This window comes from Agelaius tricolor, unplaced genomic scaffold (genome assembly GCF_023055355.1).
Source record: "Agelaius tricolor isolate 1412-34295 unplaced genomic scaffold, bAgeTri1.0.p SCAF_17, whole genome shotgun sequence".
Classification (NCBI taxonomy): domain Eukaryota; kingdom Metazoa; phylum Chordata; class Aves; order Passeriformes; family Icteridae; genus Agelaius; species Agelaius tricolor.
In genome coordinates this window covers 19,499,550-19,523,151 of record NW_027269277.1, presented here as the reverse complement: position 1 = coordinate 19,523,151, position 23,602 = coordinate 19,499,550, and the positions used below count along the sequence as shown (strand labels likewise).

At 53.7% G+C, this 23,602-nt stretch overlaps 1 protein-coding gene across 3 annotated transcripts in view; it reads left to right on the top strand.

The window, feature by feature from the left end:
• The window catches only part of MID2 (midline 2), a 60,317-nt gene extending 37,079 nt beyond the window's left edge, over positions 1–23,238 (top strand). For all 3 annotated transcript variants that reach the window (XM_071442865.1, XM_071442867.1, XM_071442866.1), the window contains exons 3-10: positions 5,344–5,439; positions 9,101–9,208; positions 11,341–11,489; positions 11,943–12,070; positions 13,048–13,191; positions 16,474–16,635; positions 21,278–21,485; positions 21,668–23,238. In XM_071442865.1, coding sequence (XP_071298966.1) covers positions 5,344–5,439; positions 9,101–9,208; positions 11,341–11,489; positions 11,943–12,070; positions 13,048–13,191; positions 16,474–16,635; positions 21,278–21,485; positions 21,668–22,070 — 1,398 coding nt within the window. In that variant the 3' untranslated portion in view covers positions 22,071–23,238. The remainder of the gene's footprint in view (positions 1–5,343; positions 5,440–9,100; positions 9,209–11,340; positions 11,490–11,942; positions 12,071–13,047; positions 13,192–16,473; positions 16,636–21,277; positions 21,486–21,667) is intronic.
• Positions 23,239–23,602: the final 364 nt, after the last annotated feature.

Sequence of the window (23,602 nt, the reverse complement as noted above, 5' to 3'; positions counted from 1 at the left end):
CACAAATCCAGGATGTGCTGATTCGGCAGCAGCACGTGCAGCGCCTGCAAATCCCATACTCAGCTCACCCTGTTTGCTCGAGTTTTTCTCTCAATTTAAATTCCCAAGGAAACACAAGTTTGTACTGGTGCAGCCCACGCAGGAATGCTGTGTGGAGGAGCATGGATCCCACCTGCCTGCCTGCCCCCTTAGTCCCTGCCCAGCCCAGCACAGCTGCTCCTGTGGGCTCTTGACAGTTCCTTCCTTTCTTTCATCCCATTTACAAATTGGAGTGTGGCCACTGAAGTGGTGGATTTACCCCACTGTGGGCAGGATCTAGCCTTAGGTCTTGCCAGGCTGGGATTACCCTGTGCTTTCTGTGAGGTGAAGAGGCTGGGGCCACCCCCAAGCTGGGCACTGGGGACATGGCTGGAGCACTGTGTGCCCAGGTAGCATGGGTGACTCCTGCCATAGGTCTCATGGTGCATGTGGCTGGGAGCCCTTGCTGTGACAAACCTACCCATGTGCCACCTGCATCCCCAGCCCTGCTCCCCACAGGGAGCTTCCCTCCAGAGCTGCTTCCCAACTGAAGGTGAGCGTAGAAAGAGCAAGTCAGGGTTTAAGCCTAATAGATCATCAGGGATTAAACCTGATTAATGGATTTGGAGCTGCTTTTTTATTGCTCACACTGATCAGGGGACATGGGGCTAGTCACCGCACCCTCAGGTGTGTGTTGGTCGAGTGCATCCCCCTGGTTCCCATCCCCTCCATGCCAGGGTCACTGCCAGAGTCCCTTTGCCTGGCTCAGGCTCTGGCTCTTGACTCTTCAGCACCATCAGAGCCCCCTCACCCCCATGCTGTGCAGAGCCACTTGGTTTCTAGGTCAGCTCTGCCAGTGGGTGACAGCAGCCCCAAATGCTGGCAGAAGTTTCAGCTCTTACTCAGTCTGTTTGGCTCCAAAGTGACTTAAAATGCATTAATGTCACACACGGCAGCCCAGTCCTGTCCCTTTGTCACTTGTGCCATTGTCTAGGGACATTCTCTGACTAAAGCCTGGTAGCTGACTGGCTTTGCATATTTTTCCCCAAAGTTTTTTTCTTTTTTTTTTTTTTTTCCTTGGTGGTGGGAATTTAACTAAACATAGAATTGTGGAATCACAGAATGATTTGGCTTAAAGGAGACTTTAAGCTTACCTTGTTATACCCCTTTTCCTGAGCAGGGACACCTTCCACTATCCCAGGTTGCTCCAAGCCCTGTCCAACCTGGCCTTGCACACTACCAGGGATCCAGGGGCAGCCACAGCTGCTCTGGGCACCCTGTGCCAGGGCCTGCCCACCCTCCCAGGGAAGAATGTCTTCCATGTATCCAACCTAAATTTCCCCTCTTCCAGTTTGAATCACCTGGATGTGCTGCTGCCAGGACTGGCAGTGAGCAGTGCTGTGGTGAGCCCTCTGTACAGCCATGGGAGGTGGGAGTGGGAGCATCCGCTGGCGCAGGAGCAATGCCAGGCTCTGGACCTGCTGTGGCCACTGAGAGGAGCCTGATCTGTGCGGTGCTGTCAATGCCTTGGAAGTGTCTAAGGCCAGGTTGGACAGAGCTTGGAGCACTCTGGGACAGTGGAAGATGGGGTTCTATGATATGAGCTCTATGGTCCCTTCCAAACTTCTGTGATTTTAGTTTGGCAGTGCAGAGGCAGCTGCCAGTGGAGTGAGAGGATGCTGTACCAACCCCACTGTCACTGTCCTGCTCCAAAATCCCCCCAGAGCAGATGGGGTTGGAATGACCCTGGTGGGAGCTACCTGCAGATTACCTTGTCCAGCTGCTGCTTCCCAGAAAGCTATCCCAGCATTCCTGAGACAAACCACATCAGTTCCATCATCCCTACAGTGGGTGCCTGGGGCAGGAGCTCAGTGCAGAGCAGTGTTTTGGCCAGGAACAGGGACATGGGTGGAGGTTCCCACAGCTCCAATGCGATTACAAATGTCTCTTGCTATCAACAACGTTGGGGTTTTAAAAAGTGAGCAACTCCCTCCGGAGCTCCATGGCAGACTCCTGATGCCCTGGGCAATGTCCTGGTGACATCTGGCTTCCCTGTGCTGCTCCAAAACAAGTCAGAGGACACCCAGCAGGAATCGTGCCCCGTGCTGGGACCTGGCAGCACATCCTCAGCCCCGAGGGCTTGACTGTGCGTCCCCAGCGTGGCAGCGATCCCGATGGCCGCTGCGAGGGCTCATTCCCTGCCCTGTCCAGGTGAGGCTGGGGAATACTGGTGGCTTCCAGGAGCTGGTTTTCCTGACACTTTGGCATGCATTTTGAGGTGGGTTTGACTTGGTGCCTGTGTGCCTGCACATGGTTTGTGGATGCACACATGATATGTGTTTGTGGTGCGCAGGAGGATCGGGGCAGGGATTCGCCTCCATTACTGGAAGTGATTGTAGATGAACAGAGGCAATGAGAAAAGCCCTGAGTAAATCACTGGAAGTATCACTCTCCAGTTTTGGCTGCCTTCCCATGAAGATAAATGCAGAAACCTCTCTGGGGTAAGGCAGAGCCAAAAGACACCCTCCCTGCCATTGTGCCAGGCTGAATCTCTCACCCCTCAGAGCCGTGCTGAGGGATGGAGCCGACACCCACCACCCCTGCATTCCTAGGGCTTTCCCCAGCTCCAGGGTTCTCCAGGTCCTCCCATCCCACACCCACAAGTTCATGCCACTGGAGGAGATCTGAGGCTTGCATGGCCCAAAACCCCTGGGGACTTGGACTCCCCTCAGGCCTGTGTGACATGTGGGGAGCCTGTTCTTTGGCCACCTGTTTGGGGCTCAGAGCCTGCTCTGTTCCATCTCTCAGCTGGTTAAAGCCACAAGGCTGACAGCATTTCTCAGAGTGAACCAGCTGCCAGACTGGTGGATGGGGTGGGAACCGGCCATGGAGGGCAACTGTGACCAGGCACAGGGAAGGTTGTGTTTGATGAAGAACAGGGACCAGGAGGACACCATGTATTTATACTTCCTGAAGTTGTCTTGAGCCTGCAACCTTGATGGATTCTTCTAACAGAGAAATAAATCTTTAGTTTAGTTCAACTGCTTGTTTGGTATTTGGAGGAAAAAGAGTTGTGTCCCATTGTGCCCATAACTGAAGAAACATGAGCACTGGTACTTGCAGGTCAGTGCTATGTGATTACTCTCCTCTGGTGGAGTGGGAATGGATTTATTCTGTATCTGGTGACTGGCAAGTAAAGGGGTGCAGGTGCTGAGCTGCTCTGCTGGAGTTGTGGGAGGGTTTGATCCTGTGGGTCCTTGACACTCGGCATGGGGGAGGCTCAGCCCCTGTCCCAAGATGCCTGGGCACTTCCTTCTCTGGTCCTGTTGTCCCTGGGTGACCCAGGCCCTCCTCCCCTTTCAGCACCAGTGACTCCTGCTCAAGGCCTTTTATCACTTTTTCTCACTTGTCTCCCCAGTTGTAGAGAAATCACCTATTGGTATTTCAGGAGAGAAGGTGGAGGTTTGGGGAAATGACGGGCATTTTATAAAGCAATTAAAACCCAACCCCTGTAATTGCTGCAATTTATATATACTACAAAATAACCAGCTGGTGTGATCCAGGCTTCAAGCCCATTTTATTAATTTCAGCACATCATACAGATGGAAACATTCCATCTATGTTTTCCTGAGAAGCAGAGGGGTTGGCAGCGAGGGTCTGTGGGTGCACTGAGGGGCAGGGGAGCAGCAAAGGGCTGTGGAACCATGGCTGACACCAGTATAGCACCTCTGATTGCCTCAGCATTGCACAGAGGATGTGTGATGAAGGGATTGGTGCTCAGGGACGGGCTTTGTGTGTGTTTGTGGATGAGAGGAGTGATGCCATCCCCTAGAAAACTTGGGATGCTGCAAATGGGGTGTGGGCACGCGTGCTTCAAAGCTGTACCCCAGCCCCCCGCCCTGCCCTCCATCACAGCCTGGAAGATTAAAGCAGATCGGTGCAAGTTCAAAGCTGCAACCTCAGTGCAGCCACACTGGTGATGAGGTAATTAGCAAGTGAAATGTTCGTTGCTGTAGTGAAATGATGTTTATAATATTGGGTTATGAGGAGAGGGGGGTGGGAGCAGCTGGCTTTTCCATTATCCATACAGCCCCACTCTGCAAACCCTTCTGGCATAACCAAGGCTCTCTGGGTTTTATTCCATTTCTCCAGCCTGTTCCTGTATTCTGCCTTGCTTGCCCTTGGCCAGCAATTTTCAGGGTTGCAAACGAGCTTGGGATATTTTAGGAGCCAGTGGTTTTTCAGGAATGAGTGCTCTGCCTGTGCTCTGTGCCTGTAATTCAAGTTCTTCTGGCTCAGTAGCCCCCAATTACCCATGTGTACGGAGAGGGGCCGTGTTTATGGGCCTGCTGGAGTCAGATGAAAGCCTCAGACTGCAGTTCCTACCTGCAGATGAATGAACCACCTCAGGGACCCTCTTCCAGCCCTGGAGTTTAAAATATTAATAGGATATCATTTCCTGACAAGCACTGCAACAAGTAGCAAGTGCTTTGTTGTAAAGCATTCCCGTTAGCAGAGCACGTGGAACTGGCAATGCTGTGTCTCTGAAATTGTTAACACCCAGAAACTGTGTTCCCCCCATGGCCACAGGTATCAATATCCCCTCAAATGAGGTCTTCATTGGTGCCTCACTGGATCCCCTCCTTCTCCCAGAGCAGTGCAGCCTGTGGGCACCAGAGCAGGCCCTGCATCCCTGTCCTCTCATGATCTGCTGGCAGAGATCTGCTGGCCATGAGCTGGTCATGACTTCCTGATCAAGAGCTGCTGGCTGGGATCCACCGGCCATGATCCACTGCTCATAATCTTCTGGCCCAGATCCACTGGCTGTGATCTGCTGGCTGAGATCTGCTCTGGTGAGCAAAGGGCAGCATGGCTGGGGAATGAAAGCCAGCACAGTGCAGCTGAGCTCTCCCTGCCTGTGCCATTGTAGCTCCAGCTGGAGTGGTTGGCAGAGAAGACATCCCTCTCCCATGGCTCATCAGGCTTTTGTTCATCTCCCTCACCCTGTGCAGAACAAAATTGATGATGAAAATAGTCAAAATTTGCTCTCCAAAGGAGTGGCAAAGGGCAGACGCCCATGCTGTCCTGTCCAGCTAGTGACAGCCCAGGGTCACCGCAGTGCTGGGCTCTCCCATATGGCACAGCCCCCTGGTACGGGCAGGAGCTGCTGAGGACCCGTAGAGCCTTTGCCCAAGGTTATTCCAGTGTCCCTCCCTCAAGCAGTGTGCTTGGTGGCAGAGGGTCTCAGCTGCTGGCAGGGGACTGGGGACACTCCAGCTTTGCTGATCTCTATTTTTCCTCTTTCTCCCATTTCTGGACCTGCAGCAAACCCTGGAGACAAATCTCACCAACCTGGTTAAACGCAACAGCGAACTGGAAAACCAGATGGCCAAGCTGATACAGATCTGCCAGCAAGTGGAGGTGGGTGAGGACCAGGGGGGCTGGGGGAGGTGCCCAGGGCAGCTCCCAGCTCTAGGGGAGCAATGCATGGATCACCCCAGAGTCCTTTCCTGGGGCTTCCCTGTAAGCAGAGATGAGTGTGGGGGGGGTAGTCCCAAGCAGTAGAGGACACAGGGATGGTTCCCAGGGGTCCGAAGGAGTTGTCATGATTGGGAGCCACTGAGAAGAGACATGGGCTGCTGAGCTGGCTCCAGGCAGGAGGACCTGCCTGCTGCTCTGTGCTGGGGGCAGCAGCTGCTTTTGGTGGAAGACTGAGTGAAACTGAGTGTGAAAACAGGGCTCAGCCAGGTGACACTGAGCTTGTAACAAGGCTCATCAGCTGGGTGACACTGAGCATGCAGCAATTCCTTGACCCACCAGCTTCCCTCAGGACTGAACCCCAGGCTGCTGCCAGGATCCTAGCCATGGATTCAGGGGGAGTTTGCCAGTGCCTGAGAGAACACAACAATTGTTTACTTCACCCACAGCACCCCAGGCCTTGCAGGGTGTGCAAGTCCTGTGCCTCCCCTGCACTCCCCCAAGCCATCCCATGGGCCCAGCAAGATGCAGGAATGCTGTGGTGGGATGTGGGGACGTTGCCTCAGGATGCTGTGGGTAAGATGGAGGGATGCTGTGGCAGGATGCAAGGATGCTGCAGCAGGATGTAGGGATGCTGCAGCAGGACAAGGGATCCTCCTGTGCAGGGTGGAGCCATTTGCCCACAGCAGAGCATCTATGATGACTTTGCCTAGGGAGCTGCAGCTTGTCCTTCACCACCTGAATCTCAGAGCAGCTGGGGTTTGGGGCCGTGAAGGTGCTTCAGACCCTGTGGTTTCTGCAGGCAGCATCAGCACTTTGTTCTTCACTCCTTCAATAATGTCCTGATGATCTGGCAAGAGGAAGTGAGTGCAGAAGCCCTTTTTGTGAATGCCAGCAGGGCCGAGTGTGCTGCCAGCAGCTGGCAGCCACTGACACAACGTGCAAAGAGAAGGAGGAGGGGGCTGAGATGCTCTGAACTTCCAGCCAAAATAAGGAGCAGAAAAATCCCACTTGGCTCTGCAGCACTGCTGGCCTTTTGTGTCACTGATGTTGTCCTGCTTCTCTCTGCCTGTGCATCACTCTGCAGTAGGAATGGCTTTGTTGGAATGGTCTCTCCTGGGCTTCCTCTTCCCCAGGGCTCAGTGGGCTTGGACTGATCTGGGAATACAGATGGCAGGGATGTTTGGCAGAGAGAGAAGGAGCCAGGATGCCCTTGCAGAGCTCTGGTGGCAGTCAGCAGTCCTTGCTGTTCTGATGGGCCATGCTTTGGCTCTGAGAACCCACCAGAGATGGAGCAGGGATGTGGCTCCAATGTCTTAATGAGCTGACATAGGATAAATTGAAAGATATTTGGTATTTCTGTCTGATCCTCAGAGTCTGAGACCTCTAAGCTGTCATTTTTGACACAGTTTGTGAGTTTTCAGCTTTGTCAGATGCTCTGCTTAAAATAACAGTTCAAATAACATTTCTCAGCTATGTTGAATGCACAGCCAGGCCCTTGGAGGCCTCTTCACAGAGAGCACAGTAAACTGTGAAAGAGAAAATATCTGTGCTCTCCATCAATCTGATTCTAGGGAATTTTGCTTCTGAGATATTTGCAGACATGGCACACAGGCAGGCACATGCAATTCCCATGTACTCTGCCCCCCAGAAATATCCAGTGTAAATCTCATGGCATGTCCAGAGAATGGTGCCACCAACACCTTGAGGGACAGGGGTGAGAAGGGCAGAGAGAAGAACCCCAGAGAAGGGCACTGCAAGTGTCCTCAAGGCCCTGAGCCTGTGCTGCCCCTCAGAGTGACTGGTGCATGGGAGGCTGTACTGAGAGAGGTTGAAATGGCCAAATCCTCTGGCAGTGAAGGAAATGTGGACCAAGGAGGGCAGATAACAACCCTCCAGAGAAGCTGAGTTTGTAAAACAGGGATAGTACCAGCCCAATGTCCCATTGTGGGGAGAGCAGAAGCTGCAAGTGTGCCGTGGGACTGTGTCACAGCAGCCCCAGTGTGAGCTCCTGGTGTCCCCAGGGCACAGCTGCTACACAGCCAAAATCCTCTTGAGGACTGTGGAGGTAGGATGGAGTCCTCTGCTCCATCCCCGAGCTGCCGGGAGGAGGCTTGCCTGCGTGTGAGTCAGGCTGTGGGCTGAGATGCTGCTTGTCATTCCCAAGAGGTGCAGGACAGAGCTGGTTTATTCCAGGACTGTTGTCCCTAGCACATTTTCCCCCAGCGCTTAGGTGGGTGAAATATTTTTTCTCTCCCTTTTTACAACTAAAAGCTGCACAGCTTTCCTGCAGCCATAGCACCTGCTGAGTGTTCACCCCCAAACCCAGCATTTACCTGGGAGCTGTTTCATCCATACAGAGTGTTGTGGCCAGTGTCCAGGTGTTTTTGAGCCAGGGCTTTGCCAGTGGAGCAGTCCTGGTCTGCAGTACTCCCTCCATGCTCTGCTGGCCCTTTGAGGGAACCCCAGCCTTGAAAATGCTCCTGTTTTGGTAGAAGGCAGCTGGGAAAGGGACTGTGGTGTACTTTGAAACTTCACCTGCCTTCAGCCCCCCTAAACATCAACATAATTGAGGGGAGATTTCTTGCCCTTGGCAGGCTGTGGATGGCTACAGATTTACATTGTCCTGTAACCATCTTGGAAGGGGAACAGTCCAGGCCTGAGCTGGACTGTTGGACAGCAGCTGGTTGGAGGGATGGACTCAGGGCCAAGCTGAGGTGCCCCAATCTCCCCTCCTGTCCCTTGGCCCAACATTTCTTTCTTGCCCCTTGCTGTGCACAGCCTTCACCCTCAAATTCCCTCACCCTCATGTGTCCCAGAAGCTGAAAGAGGAGCTTCGGGTTTGTGCTCCTGGGAAGTTGGGGTGACAGCCATCCCTGTGGGCACACAGCTTTGAGGGACCAGGGTGCTGCCAGCTCTGCCACAACAGCACGGCAGCAGTGCCACAGCAGCAGTGCCGCAGCAGCTTGCTGCAGGCTCCAAACCCTTGGGCTGTTCCCCACCCTCCCTCCACATGCAGCAGATTGGGAAGATTTTCCACTGTTTTTCCTCAGTGGAGCTCTCTTTGCAGACCATCAGCTGTCTCCCACTCCAGTGTTGCATAATCTGCTGGCCAGGTTTAAAAAAAGACCCTGTAGCAAAAATGTGGTTCACTCTAGGCTGCCTTGTTTCAGAGGGATTTGGAGTATAAAATGAGGAAAACTGATTTCTGTCCTGTAGTGTGCTTTAATGCAGTGCTAGGGCTAGAGTACTCTTCCATGAAGTGCATTCTCCCTTGCCCTGTCCTGTCCATCCTCCCATGGATACTGGTCTTCCCTAGAGGCAGAGGACTGGAACCTCTGCTTGTGCCCCCACTGCACTCTGTGTGTGCCCCACTGTGAGCACAGCCATGAGAGCATGCTGTGTGTCCCTCCCAACACCTGTGTGTCCCTGCCAACACCTGTGTGCTCTGTGTCCCTCCCAACACCTGTGTGTCCCTGCCAACACCTGTGTGCTCTGTGTCCCTCCCAACACCTGTGTGTCCCTGCCAACACCTGTGTGCTCTGTGTCCCTCCCAACACCTGTGTGTCCCTCCCAACACCTGTGCGCTGCTGTTCTTGGCCAGGTGAACACAGCCATGCACGAGGCCAAGTTGATGGAGGAGTGTGATGAGCTGATGGAGATCATCCGCCAGCGCAAGCAGGTCATCGCCGTCAAGATCAAGGAGACAAAGGTGAGGGGTCCCAGCTCATGTGTTCCTGCTCACAGGTCCCCTCCTGTGCCCAGGGGTGGCCGCTGCAGGGTCTGCCCCTCCTGTCTAGGAGCAGCACTCCCGCAGCCAGTGACGCTGGGATGTGCCAGCCTTGGGCAGAGGGGCTGCAGCCATGAAGAGTTTGCTTTGAGCAGCACCCATGCATCTCCTTGTCCAAGCTCCTGGTGTCCCCTGGTGCTGCCCTCCATGCCACCCCATATCCAGGTGTCCATCACTGCTGCTGCCCCAGGGCTCCTCTGCCAAGGACAAAGCATGTACTGGCTGGAGGAGGAACTGTGTGTTGGTTAGCGTGACACGTTGGTGGAGAGGCTTGGATCACTCCAGACAGCTTCTTCAGGGCTCTTCACCACTGTGGTTTGAATAGAATAATGTGGAATTAATATTGAAGGACCATAGTCCAGTGCTGCAGTGAGAGCAGAGGCTGCATGCTCTGCATTGCAGCACAGCTGAGGGGGAGCTGCTTCTCACCCTCATCTTTGTGCGAGTGTTGGACCTTTCCTCCAGTGGCTCCAGGTGTTTCTCAGTGGTTTCTATGTGTAGCATCCCACTCCACAGGGGAGGGGACCCAAGATTCATAGAGGCTCATGGTTGAAAGGAATGACAAACGGGTCAGGGTCCTGGGGGCACTGCCTGTGCTTACAGGGGGGACCTTTTTATAGGTAAGTTTTGCCTTCTGGGAGTTCTCACCTTCTCTGCAAATCACTTCTTATGCACAGTCCATTCTTCCAGACATTTCTGGAAATGGGTCAGAGGCTTCAGGGGTCTTTTGTGGTCTTGATTCCTCTACAGTCCATGCCACTGCTTCATCTCGCTCCTGTGCTGTGCTGTGTTGTGCTTATTGCCAGGAGCCACAGCAAGGATGTTTGTCCCAGGACAGTGCTGCCCTACCTCCCTGGGGCCCCTTCTCCAGCCCCAACAACCCTCAGCTGGCTCTGCAGCTGTACAGCTGTTCGTGTTTGAGACATCACCCTCACCTTCTGGGCTCTCCACGTGCATCAGCAAGAGGGGTGGAGGGCTATAACTCTGAGGGTGCCCAGGAGAGCTTGCATGACCACACTACTGTTCTCAGTGAGCTTTGGTATGCACTGGGGTCCCACCACGGTACCCATGGCCAAGCCCCAAATCCAGATGCTGCCAGGAAGTTGGGAGCAGGTTCCACCATGTGTGTAGGCAGAAGAGCCACCGGCACAGCTCCAGGACACGCTGGCAGCAGAGGGAGCTTTGAAATCCTGCTTCTACCCCAAGCACTCCAGGGAGTGCATATTTTATGTAACGGTGCCGTCTGCCGGTCCATCTGTCTGTCTGCTTGCTCTTCCCACCCTCTTCCTTGACTCTTCCAGACTCTGCTGTCCGGTTCCAGCCATGCTTAGAAAGACCTGGAAGCTCCAAGATGTTGTTTTCCTACAATTGGCAGCTGGGTAGAGGTGAAGGGCACAGATTAGTGCTCAAACCCTCCGCAGAAGCAGTGGAGAAAGGGGCAACCTCTAGAGGCTGTGGCTGGTTCAGAATTCCTCCAGTTGAGGAGCGAGGAATTCTGCTTTCCTGATGGATTGCCATTTGGTTTTCCATTTGTTCTGCCCTGCTTTGCCTGACAAATGGCCCAACACATGTATGGAGCCTGGAAGAAGGGAGGGGGAAAATATGCAGATTCTCTCATACCTTGGTCACCCAGCAGTTCAGTTCAGCACTTGTGAATGTGATCTCTTCCATCAGCTCTGTAAACACTTCCCCCATTCCTGAGGTTCCCTTGCCTTGTGCTGAATGACTGAGAGGAGTCTCATGGCAGCCTGCTCTCCTTGGGCTGGCATGAGGGGACATGGTATTTGCATGGGAGGAGTGGAGGGAGGATGCATTGTTCTCCAGGGTCCAGCATATATGGGACCCTCAGAGCAAGCACAGTCTGTGCCCTGGGGCTTTCCCACCCCCAGCAAAATTCACGTGGAAAGTGCTTTGCTGAGCTCCCTCCCCAGAGCCATTGGGACATTCCCGTGCCCTTTCACAGCTCCTTGCTCGCCATGATCAGCTGCTGGCTCAGGGTTTCCCTCTGTGCCTCTCAGGCTCCTGAGCCGCGCTGTCCCCTCTGCTCTCGGCAGGTGATGAAGCTGCGGAAGCTGGCCCAGCAGGTTGCCAACTGCCGGCAGTGCCTGGAGCGCTCCACAGTCCTCATCAACCAGGCCGAGCACATCCTGAAGGAGAACGACCACGCTCGGTTCCTGCAGACTGCCAGGAACGTGGCCGAGAGGTGGGCTGGGCTCAGGACATTGCTGCTGGAGGTGGCCCCCATTGCAGGTCCCTGCCCAGAGGTGACCCAAGTCCCCTCCAGTCACTTCCCTGGAGATCCCCAGCCATCCCTGCTACCTCCCACTGTGTAATCAGGTTCCCATCCCTCACAGGACTGGGCTGCATGGCAGGTCCTAACAATGCTGTGGAAGCAAGCCCCCTTCCCTGGGGTAGGAAAGTGGTGGAAATGCCAGTCCAAAGGGAGTTCAGGGGCCAGTCAAAGCTGTAAACCCCAGGGGTGGAGCCCTCCCACTCTCAGGCAACCCCAGGCTAGGCCACCCTCCTGGGTAGGGGCAGTGGTCTGTAGGTGCAAGCTGTTTTCCTGATAGCAGGTGAGGCACAGTGAGGCTGTCTCCATCCCTGTGTCTCCCTCATGCACCCTGTTGCATACTGATGGTCCCCTCTTTCCTTCCAGGGTCGCCATGGCAACTGCATCCTCTCAAGTCCTGATACCAGATATCAATTTTAATGATGCCTTTGAAAACTTTGCTTTAGATTTTTCCAGAGAGAAGAAGCTGCTGGAGGGGCTGGATTATCTAACAGGTGAGTGCTCAGGTGTGCTCCACTCTGTATCTTCCCCTCAGTCCCTGCCCTGTGCTCCGCCAAGGGCTGGCAGACCTATTTTAGGACTTAACCAGTAACAAGCACCAGGTCATCTGTGGCAGAGCAGGGCCTGTGCTGTCCCCAGGACAGTGATAGGTCCCCATCCCTCTGTTTCACCCTGCTGTTCCTGGAGGACCCATGGAAAAGACCAGAAAGCTTAAAAATTATGGTCTCCATGACCTGGTGGGGGAGGCTGATGTCCATAAGGATGCAAGAAGGATAAGGATTATATGAGGGTCCATAAGGATTACAGGGGAGGAATGATGAATTAACTAATTATTATACTTCTATGGCACTCTGTGCTTTAACATTTCTGTTTTCCTGCCCTTTTTCTGGGTCACTTGCTTCTAAATTATGAACCCTTCTGGGTGGGACTTCAGTGGGCCCCTCAGGGCTGCCCTGATGCCCCAGCACAGACTGGTTGCTGCCCTCAGTGGTCTGGGAGCAGCAACGGCTGCTGGATCAGCCTGTGCTGGAGCACTGGAGGGATGAGGAAAGGGAGGCAAGGACATCTTCACTCACCCAAATCCGATTTTATCATCATGAAGCAGATCAGCTTTCAGTGAAAGATTAGCACAAGCGTGTCCAGATCAGTTATGGGATGAAATACTTACTCCACAACCAGGGCAGGGAAATAAGTAGATTTGGAAGTGGGTTCTCAGCCTGTTTCAGGGTGGGGGTGTCAGACCTGATGGAGCAGCAGTGAAAACCCTGTGCTCTGACCTCTGGATGCCTTGTTAAACTAAAAGGTTCAGTTCAGTGCGAAACACAATGACAGATTAAATGAGAGAGGTTTTGGTGTTGATAGTACTACTGCCACAAGCCCATCTCAGTCCTAACATGAGTGGAAAAGGCCTGGGTTTTTAAGGAAGGAAAGCCCAAACTGACCAAAGTCTGTGGTCTGTGCCATCCCACAGCACCGAACCCCCCGTCAGTCCGTGAGGAGCTCTGCACAGCCTCCCATGACACCATCACCGTGCACTGGATGTCAGAGGATGAGTTCAGTGTCAGCTCCTACGAGCTCCAGTACACCATCTTCACCGGCCAGGCCAACTTCATCAGTAAGTCACCACACTTCCCTTCAGCAAGGAGTCCCATGTTGCCCACACAATCTCCAGCTGCTCCATCCCTGGAAGTGTCTGAGGCCAGGTTGGAGCAACCTGGGATAGTTGAGGGTGTCCCTGCCCATGGCAGGGGGTGTCACTGGATGAGCTTTTAGGTCCCTTCCAACCCAGAGCATTCTGGGATTCTGTAAGGAAAAGGTTCTCAGTTTCATCAGTGGTTTTAAAGGCTGGGTATTTATGGAGGAGCAGCAAAGGATCTACCAAGGCCTAGTGGATCAGAGCAATAGCCACCTCCTCATGTTGTGGGGGCCATCCCTGAAGTGCTCTGATCTGCACTTGGTGTCATCGGCCCCAACTTGGTGAATCATCAGGAACATTGGAGGCTCCTGTCCATCTCACAGCTCCCAGATCCGTGGATACCTGGGATCGTACGCAGGGCAGCGCTGGCTGCTCCATGGCTGATAACTATGGTGGTTTATAAACCCTCTGGAACAGCTCTGAGCCATATTTCCAGGTAATTTGTCATTAAAATTACTGCCATACCTAGTTGTTTTTCCACAGCACCACAGATTTGTCTCACAGGAATGGGATTTGATTTGAGGACTGAAGACAGAATCACTGATGGTCTGTGGCTTGTGAGAAAGTTTTATTCTTGGTTTTCCTAGCAGCACTTGCCATTGTGAGAAGTGCTGACAAGGTGCCTCAGAGTGGGTGTTTGGGCTGCCGTCGGTCTGTCCCACTGGCTGGAAAGACGTTGGCACCGGCAGCACGGTGTCACGGCTCCGGAAGGCTGTTCAGTGCACTCTGAACTGTGCAGGAAGCTGACAGAGAAAGTTCCCTGTGACTTTCCAAGCTGGATCTCACCTCCCCAGCCCTGGCCCAGCCTTTGTCCTTGTTTTGGAAAACAAGATGATGCATTTCCTTTCCGTGGTGGCTGTTGTGTGCTGGTGCTGCCACAGCCAGACCCGCCCTGCTTGGCTCTCCTCTCCTTCCCAGGTAGAGCACGTTGTCTCCAGCACTTTGTCCTCTGGAAGCCTGGAGAGCTCAGCCACCTCTCTGGCTCTGCTCTTGGATGGCCACCAGCTCCATGTCCCCTGCACTTCCAGCTGTGGACAGGATGGGGACTTGCTGGTGTCACCATGTGGTTTTGGTAGAGAGGGATGTCTCAAGGTCCCTGTGCTAGCTCTGTGCACTTTGGGCTGACAGGTTGCTCAGGGCTTGCTCCTTGAGGAAGGACTGTTCAGGGATGGAGCATCCAGTGCTTCCTCACCCTCAGTTAGGAGGATTTTGCCCTTTTCCACTCAGGATTTCCTCTGCTGCAGCTTGTGCCCTTGCCTGGGATGATGCCAGGGAAGGATCTACTCTCACCTTTTCCCACATGCCACTTTGGACACATGTGGCTTGGAGTCCCATACACCAAGGGACTTGGGAATGAGTCACCTGCCCACCTCTGGCAGGTGGGGCACAGGCATTGGGAAAGGAGGAGCTGTGGAGACCATGAGAGTGAGGAACAGTGAGGGCAGTGCTGGAGTAGAGCCCAGAGGGTCACATGTCAGAAGTGTCCTCCTTGGCCAGCCAGCAACCTCCAGGTTGCTCTTTGTAGGACGAGTGAAGAAAACATGAGTTAAATCCCTGAGAAGAAAATGAATAACTTACTGTCCCTCGCAATAGCACAGTTTGGGTCATGGCACTGTGTGAGCACTGGCTGAACTCATGTGAAAAGACACTGGAACACTGAACAGGGCCTGGGACCCTGACCAGGAGAGGAAATACCTTTCCAAGGTGTGCAGAGCTGGCCTGCGGAACCCATCCCCTTCACACTTCCATCAAAGCCAAGAGTTTGGCAAGAGCCAGACATTTTTGTGGAGGATAAATGCTACAATAAAAGGGATTTTTTAAAGCTTTGGCGAGGATAGGAGCGAGGAGGTTAGTCTTCAAGGCCAAGCTCTTTGAGGTTGTTTTGCAAAAGAAACCTACTTGGAAGTCAAGTCCTTTTCGTTGTCGTATCTTAGCCACCTTGTTCTTCCTGATGGAGCATCCCCAGCTGGTTCTTCCTGCAGGAAGGTGACACCAACCGGGCCGGGCTGGAAGCTGTGCGCTCCAACGGGAGCAGTGCAGGCTGCAATCAGGATCACATCTGTTTTATTTTCTACTTCACATCACACTCCTCTGTGCCCCTCGGCCATTCCCATGTGTATCCCAAACCAAATTCAGGATGACAGGGACTGCAACCTGCCCTTGTCCTGCGGCTGAGCCAGCCACTGAAGATAAATGAATTGGAAGCCATTGCAAAAAAGGTATGGAGCATTCCCAGCTCCTGCCTCCCAGCCCTGCACATGTTGAAACCCCCTCTCCAGTCACCCCAAATTCACAATGCACTCCTTACCTCTCACCAGATCTAGGAAGCCTCCAGCTACTTCTTCCACGCTTCCTTATTCCTTTTGGCTCAAAGCCCTACCCCTGTGGCACTATGTAAGGCTTTTCCCCTTTCCTGGAGCACTGTGCCACCCCACCTGAGGTACAGCACTACATTTCCACACATGCCAGGCCCTGTAGCTCTGACACTGCAAATCACTGCAGCAGTCAATTTGGCACCTCCGTGGTCTTGGATTCTTCATTCCTTCCCATTTCCAGAAAGAGTTCAGCCTGCTGAATGGTTTCCAAATGTCTGGATCCCTTCACTGGGAGCTCATTTTCTTTGAACCACTCTGCAGATCAGTCTATTCAGGGAGCCAAGCATCAGCCTCCCTTAGCCATGGATTATTACTTCCCACACTGGAGCACTGCGGACGGGGCAGGAGCAAGATTTAGTTGCAAACACATTGATTTGGGTGCAAATGCATCCCTTTCTGCTGCTGGAATTGCATACTGAGCAGGAGGGAGGCTGTCCTGTGGGACAGAGTGATGGGAGTGATGGTGATGGGAGGATGGTGGCCATCACCCCCTCCCAGGCACCAACGGCTTCATCTGCCAGCTGCCCTGGCTGGAAGGTGCTGCTGGCTGCATTTCCCTTTGTCTGCACCCTTTCCCCATCACTTCCCATGGCAGCATCCCAAGATGCCAGTGCTGCAGCCCTGGTCCTGCCTTTGTGTGATAATGGAAGAGATTCTGTGTTGCTGGGATTTATCATCTCTGGAAATTTCCCTGCCACTCTGAACTCCCAGGCAGGTGGTAAATCCTTCCGAGGGACACATGGTCATGAGCTCTGCATTAGCAGTACAAAAGCTTTGTATTCTGTCCTTCCCTGGGAATAAATCTCTGCCCCTCTCTTGACTGCAGGTCTCTACAACTCCATGGACAGCTGGATGATCGTCCCCAACATCAAGCAGAACCACTACACAGTGCACGGGCTGCAGAGTGGCACCCGCTACATCTTCCTGGTGAAAGCCATCAACCAGGCAGGCAGCAGGAACAGTGAGCCTGCCCGCCTCAAGACCAACAGTAGGTGCCCAGGCACTCAGCTGGCCATGCCAGGTGGGGGAGGAGAGTTTCCAGGGCACGGGGGTGCCTGGGGTATGGCTGGGTGTTCCCAGTGAGCGGGCAGTGGCTGGCAGCGGGATGGAAACACTGTGTTGTTAAATCACTGGAGTGCCCATCTCCCTTGGTGCTTCTGTTCCTTCCCTACCTCAGGGATGGTCTCCTGATACCCCATGTGGTGCCAGGGGCTCCCATCAGCCCTCTGCTCTAGTCAGCACCCATCCCTGGGGTCTTAGGTCATAATGGTCCACTCTTCTGGTGGCTTTACATTCCTGGGCTTTTTGGGGCCAATGCAAGGGGCACAGAGCAACTGTGTTCTTGTGTGTGGCTTAGCTTGCAGAGGGTTGTGGTTTGGAAAGCCATAAGATTGAAAAGTGTCTCCGTGGTGGTGGATGGGGACTTTGCAGCCACACACAAAGCAGAAGATTTTTCTTTCCAGTGCCCTGGGGATGCCAAGGAAGGTTAAATGTGTTTAGGGAGAGCTGAGCTCTGACAGCAGTGGAGCTAGACCTGTCTGTGCTGTAACAGACAGAGCTCCAGGGTTTGTGGTAGGAAACCTTTTTCCATTGAAAGACAGCAGAAGCAGTGGCACCCATGCCCTGAAGGGTCACGCGGGAGGGACAGTGTGAGATGTTGGGAGAGGAATAAGTTGTCTCTCCAGGCTGCCTGCCCTGTGCTCGTGCCTTCCCAGTGCTTGCATGTCTCTTTGTGGTCCTGGTGAGCACAGCCCTCCCATCTGTCCCTCTCCCAACAGTTGCTTCTGCCTGAGCAAGGCTTTCATGATGATTTATCACCTCTACCTCCTGCTTTTCTTTGCGCGACATTAAACTGAATAAAACAACATTGAGGCAGTGGAGCTGAGGGAGCTGCTGAAGAGCAAACTTCATCCCAATCTGCCTGTTCATTAAAAATTTATCCCTCCTGCAGCTGCTGTTTCTCAGTGCTTCCCTGGCTTTGAAAGGCACTCGCTCTGGGAGTGAGGGATGGGCGGCTTGGGAAGCTGGGAGCAAGGGCGGGTGGCCGTGGTGGCAGCTCCCATAGGACAGGGTCTGGTCTCTCTGATCTAGCCCAGTGCCAGTCACCGAGCTGCCAGCACAGCTCTGAGCGCTCCTGCTTGGGGATGGACTGGGTTCAGTCAGAGTCCTGTCAGGTGTTGAGCCCCCCTTGCTGCAGGGATGTGTCTGCAGCAGCTTCTGCATGTTTGAAACCTGGAGCAGCCCCACATGAGACACTGCACAGGTTATGTGTGATTGTGGGGGTGCTAAAGCCCCTTCCACAAGGACCTCGCTTCCCACTCAGGTGTTGGGGAGGAGAGGCATGTGGCATTGATGGGCACATCCCTCTCTGCCACCAGTTTGGTGTTCCTTTGCCATCTGTGTTTGTGGAAACTTCTGAATTCCTGAAAGTTTGATTTAGCCATATATATTGATTTTTCTCCTTCTGTGGCCATCCTCAGGTGACAAGGGCTCCTTTGGGTGTCTAGTGGTGCTGCAGCCCCAGCATACCCCCACCGGCTTTTCCTCCTGCTGGTATTTGCTACCAGGGCTTCTCCTTTTGCAGTGGACAATATCCAGAGGATATCACACCCATGCTTTCCCACTGAAACCTCAGTGGAAGTGTCAGCAGCTCAACACAGAAACGGCCCATTAACATATTTCACAGCCTGTTCTGTTCCTGAAGGGATGTCTGGAGAGATCTCTCCATGGCCAGAAGGTCAGTGTCAGGACACATCGATTTCCGCAGCATCAGCGCTGTCAGTGCTGGCACTAAATCTGCATTCCTGAACAGAGCAGCTTGGGAGGACATGTTTGGTGTAGTGACAGAGAGACCGTCTTCTGCTGAGGCTGGGCCTGAGCAGGACTTATTTAGGAGCAAGTGTCCAAAAGTAGCTGAAAATGCTGGAATGCAGGGACAGGCCCAGCTCTGGACATAAATAAAATGCAGAGAAATGGGTTTTCCAGCCCTTGCCTTGGCCACTGCATCCTGGCCTTATTTTCCCTCGCAATTCTGGCTTTTCTTAATTTCTGCATATCTTGGCAAGACCTTAATGTGCTACAGGATGGCTCCCTTCACATCCCATGTGAGATGTCAGGAGGGTGTTTGCTGCCTGAGCAATGGGCGGCAAGGTCCCTATTACTGACTGAATCATGTTAGTGCAGGTGTTTTTAAGGACAGGATGATCCCTGCAAAAACTTCCCAGGAGGGAATCTGAAAATTAAGATGTATTTATGGTTTTCCTATGACTTGATGACTCAGCATCTTTGTTTCTTTCTCTGCTGAAGGTGATGTCTTCAGGGAGGATAGGATGGTGCTGGCAGCTCTGCTCTGTGGGTGTCCTGTGCCCCACATGGGGCATCTTAGATAGCTGGTGGGTGTAGGGACACTGCCACTGCCATTACAGGCAGAGAGGAGGCACAGAATGCAGGAAGAGCTGCCTTTGTGTTCCTGTGTCCCTGCTGCTTTCTTTGCTCTCTGGGCAGAATGTGGTGGGTACCTGCAGCATCCTTGGGTGCAGAGTTCATATCCATCCCTCCTTTCTCTCCACACATTTTCAGCCAAACGCAGTCACCAGCTGTCCACCCTCTCTGCAGCCAGAGGAGTGGGGCACAGAGGAGCTGCTGTGCTGCAGGGCACCAGTGGCACCCCTGCACTGACCCCCCCCTGGGCTGGGCTGCTGGGCCTGGATTTGGCTGAGTGTTGAATGTTGTCTCCTGCTCCTGGGGATCTCATTCCAGTTATTTCTGTAGCTGTTATGTAAAGCAGCAGGCAGCCTGTCCTCACTGTTCCTCTGGGTGGGTGACAGGAGTGTCCTAAGCCCCTGCTCACTGTGATGGGTGCAGGAGCCCTGGGAGGTCCAGGGGAGCAGGGTGGGTGTCTGGGGTCCTGCAGGGTGGGGATGGAGCTCCAGCACACACCTCCCTCTGCCTGGCTCCATCCCTGCATTCCACTGACCTTGACCATGTTCCTGGCTGCCTCCTCTTTGCTCCCTCACACTCAGCGCCAGACAGGATTTCCTCTGCTCTGCTCTGCTCACTCTGGCTCTGCTGGGAAGGGAGGGCTAATCCAGCTGATAAATGCTCCAGGGGTGCAGCCGGCTGTGTCCAGCCCTGAAGGCAGCTGCTTCCCCACAACTCCCGAGCCTCATGCAGGGATGACAGCAAAAGGCTATCAGGAATATCCCAGCAAGCTGAATTTGTGGGATAAAGGTAATCTGAGTGACCGGCCCAGGAGCTACATGTTAATGATGAGACGAAACATTAATGATGAGAGGAATCATCAGTGATGAGAGGAATCATTGCAAGCCTTGGCTCTCTGCAGGGCAGGGCTGGAGAACAGTGACTGGGAGGCACAGAGGCTGCTGGTGGTGGGGGAGCAGAGAGTGAAGGCTACAGTCAGAACCCCCCTTCCTTTGGCAGCTCCCACGCTGGGGGGCTGAGGTTGGGACTGTTATGACCTCTGTGAAGTCTATATTTTTTCCCAGTGCCAGAGTGATATTTTGGGAAGGATAGCAGGTGCCTGGCTGTGTTCTCTGAAATACCCTCCGACCCCTCCAAGACTGCCCATCATACTCACTGCCAGTGCATGCACCTCAAGCACTTGCTCCAGGACATGCCAGCAGAAACCAGTGATAAGGGCTGGGCTCCACTTCTTCACACTGACCTTAGCAAGAGGTTGCCTTCGGAAACAGAGCTGTGAGTGTCTCTGTCCTGATGGAGCCAAGTATTTTTATACCTCACTTCCTCAGAGCTTGTCTCTTTGCATTACTGCCAGGAAAAGATACAGCAGAAAGATCAGAGCAGCCAAAAGAAGGAGGGGGCAGGTCACTCCCAATTTGCAGTTTTACTTTCAGGCTTCTCAACTCAATTATTCAGCAAATTGGGCTCCAAGGAAAACCAGCACAAGCTACCATCAGGTTACAGAGCACAGCGCAGATGAGCTCCGCTCTGCAGCTACAATGGTTGCTGATGTTGCAGCTCTTTGCAGACATTCCCAGGTGTCCTGGTGTTCTCCTTGTGTGTTTCCTGGCTTTCCAGGGTTTTCAGGCTGTTCTGGGGGTCCCCAGCCCAGGCTCAGGACCCCATTGATGTGGTGGTGTCATTGTTTCTTCTTGCTGGGACTCTGTGTCTGCAGCCAAAAATGAGAGCATGAAGGACACAGCTAGTCATGCCCCAAGCTGCGTACCAAAACATGAGGCTGAAGATATTGGTAGAATTTGGGGTGTTCTCTGCAGCTGTCATTTTCTTTGTCCTGAAGCAGGTGAATCCCTATGGAAATGCTGTCTGGTGCCTGTGTGCACTTTACTGCATCTCACATGAAACCACAGCAGCAAAACCCACCTGAACTCAATTTACTTCTTTGTAGCATCTTGGGGTTTTGTTTGCAAATTCAGGGATAGACTGGCGACTTTCAGAGGGAAATCATGAACAAAAAAGGAGTCTGGTTGAAGCTCTGGGACATCACCCAGATCTGGTCTGGTTTTGGGGAAAACATCCAAGCAAACCACCATTAAATATGCAAAGCTGAGAACATGTGATGTGAAGAAGCCCGATTCCTGCACCATGATGCTAATAACACAAATCCTAATCCTTGTGTCTCCTCCCTACAGGTCAGCCATTCAAGCTGGACCCCAAGATGGCTCACAAGAAGCTGAAGATCTCCAATGACGGGCTGCAGATGGAGAAGGACGAGAGCTCCTTGAAGAAGAGCCACACGCCAGAGCGGTTCAGTGGGACAGGCTGCTACGGTGTGGCCGGCAACATCTTCATCGACAGCGGCTGCCACTACTGGGAAGTGGTGGTAGGATCCTCCACCTGGTAAGGCACCACCTGTGTGGGGGGGGGATGCTTTCCCGGTCCAGCCTTTGCCAGAGATGCCCACCCTGTGCCCCTTTACAGCAGGTGGGCTCTGAAAGCACAGGGTGCTGTAGCCATCAGGGCTGGGCTTGGTGCTGGGCCGAGGCTGGAGGATGCTGAGCACAGCTTCTCCTCTCCTGCAGGTATGCTATTGGCGTGGCTTACAAGTCAGCCCCCAAAAATGAGTGGATTGGGAAGAACTCCTCTTCTTGGGTCTTCTCCCGCTGCAACAACAACTTTGTGGTGCGGCACAACAACAAGGAGATGCTGGTGGAGGTGCACCCACAGATGAAGCGCCTCGGTGTCCTCCTGGACTACGACAACAACGCCCTCTCCTTCTACGACCCAGCCAACTCTCTCCACCTCCACACCTTTGAAGTCTCATTCATCCTGCCAGTGTGTCCCACCTTCACCATCTGGAACAAATCCCTGATGATCCTCTCAGGGCTGCCTGCCCCAGATTTCATCGATTACCCCGAGCAGCAGGAGTGTAACTGCCGGCCCCAGGAGTCCCCATACGTGTCAGGAATGAAAGCCTGTCACTAGGCTGCCCAGGCCTGCCCGTGCCCCATGGCAGCACTGGCCATGCTGGTGGGTGAAGTTGGCCAGAGCTGCCCACTGGCAGCCGTGCCAGAGAGCCACTGTGGCGCCTGAGCAGTTGAGCACCATCCACACCCAGTTCCATCTTACTTTAATGGAAAAAGTGGAAGAACCTCAAACCACAGCTGGAAATGAACTGCTTTTGGTGAGCTCCAAGGTGTGCAAGAGTGGCTGGAGCAGCTCTTTGGCGGTTGCTCCCATCTCTCCCCAAGAAGATTGTCACCTGGATGGTTCTGTCTTCCCTTGCGGGGCTGGAAAGGCCAGGGCAGGTTTCAGGGTGACCTGAGGTGCCATGGTGGTCAGGGAATGGCTCGTGCATACCACGAGGCACAGATTGGGACAGGAGGGATGGGCTCTGGGGCCCGCTGACAGCTGGTGTAGGGACCCAGAGCGCTGAGCAGCACTTTCCGGGGAGGACTTTCCATGTGGCTGAGGCTCGGTAGCTTCCCTGGTGGGATGGATAAGGCTTGGAGCACTTGGTGAGTGCTGGCAGTGGCTGTGTGGTGGATGGTGGCCCTGTGGAGGGAGGGTGGTGCTCTGTGGGAGTGAAGATGGCACTGAGGGTGTTCCCAGTGGCTGGCTGTGCTGCAGATGACATGCTCCTGATAATTTTCGGGGTCCTGCAGTGGAGAGCCACGGACCCCCAGCCCACCATCTCCTCCTTTGAGAGCTTCCCAGTATCCAGGGAGGCCTGCATCCTTGAGAAGCTTTGGCCCCTGGCACAGAGGTTTGGCAGCTGCTCCTTCCCAACACAGTGTCTGGCCAGCAGTGCCCTGCTCCACATAGGTCTCCAGTGCCCTGTCTGGTGTCCCAGCAGCAAAAACTCATCTTCCTACTCTAAGCCGACAGTAGAGTCCTGCTCAAAGAATACCTCTATGCTCTGTGACCCAAAATCTCAATTAATGACACTGAATCTTGACTTCTGGTTTGTTCTCCACCATGCCAGGGGATTGGATTGGGTGCGTTTTAAAGATCCCTTCCAGCCCAAACTATTCCATGATTCTGTGGTGGTGTGAGTGTGGAGCCATACTGTTTATTCCATGGCAGAGGACTGAGTCTGTCCCAGAGGCTCAGAGACCCTGGTTACTGGGAGCTCTTTGGCTGTCTCCAGTATTCCCAGTAACCACAAGCATCAAGTCCCCTGGGCAAGCTCCAGTCTCCAGATTTATTTAAGAGGCCAAGAGGAGCTGGGCTGGCACACAATCCCTGTTGCCACCATGGGGGTCTGTGGCACAGTTTGGGGCCAGTGGGCATGTGAGTGTCTGGGATATTGTGGAGCAGGGATTTCAGGCATTATGGTGGCCCAAGGCAGCTGGTGCTTGGGCTTCGCTTCTGACATTTGAAGCCCCTTTTCCTCCTCTAGATGTGGTGCCTCGGTGGGAGTGGGAACCACTGAGCTGAGACCACCCAGCTCTGCCAGCCTCTCCCTGTGGAGCTTGCTGATGGGGAACTACCCCTGCTTCTGTTTTCTTCTACAA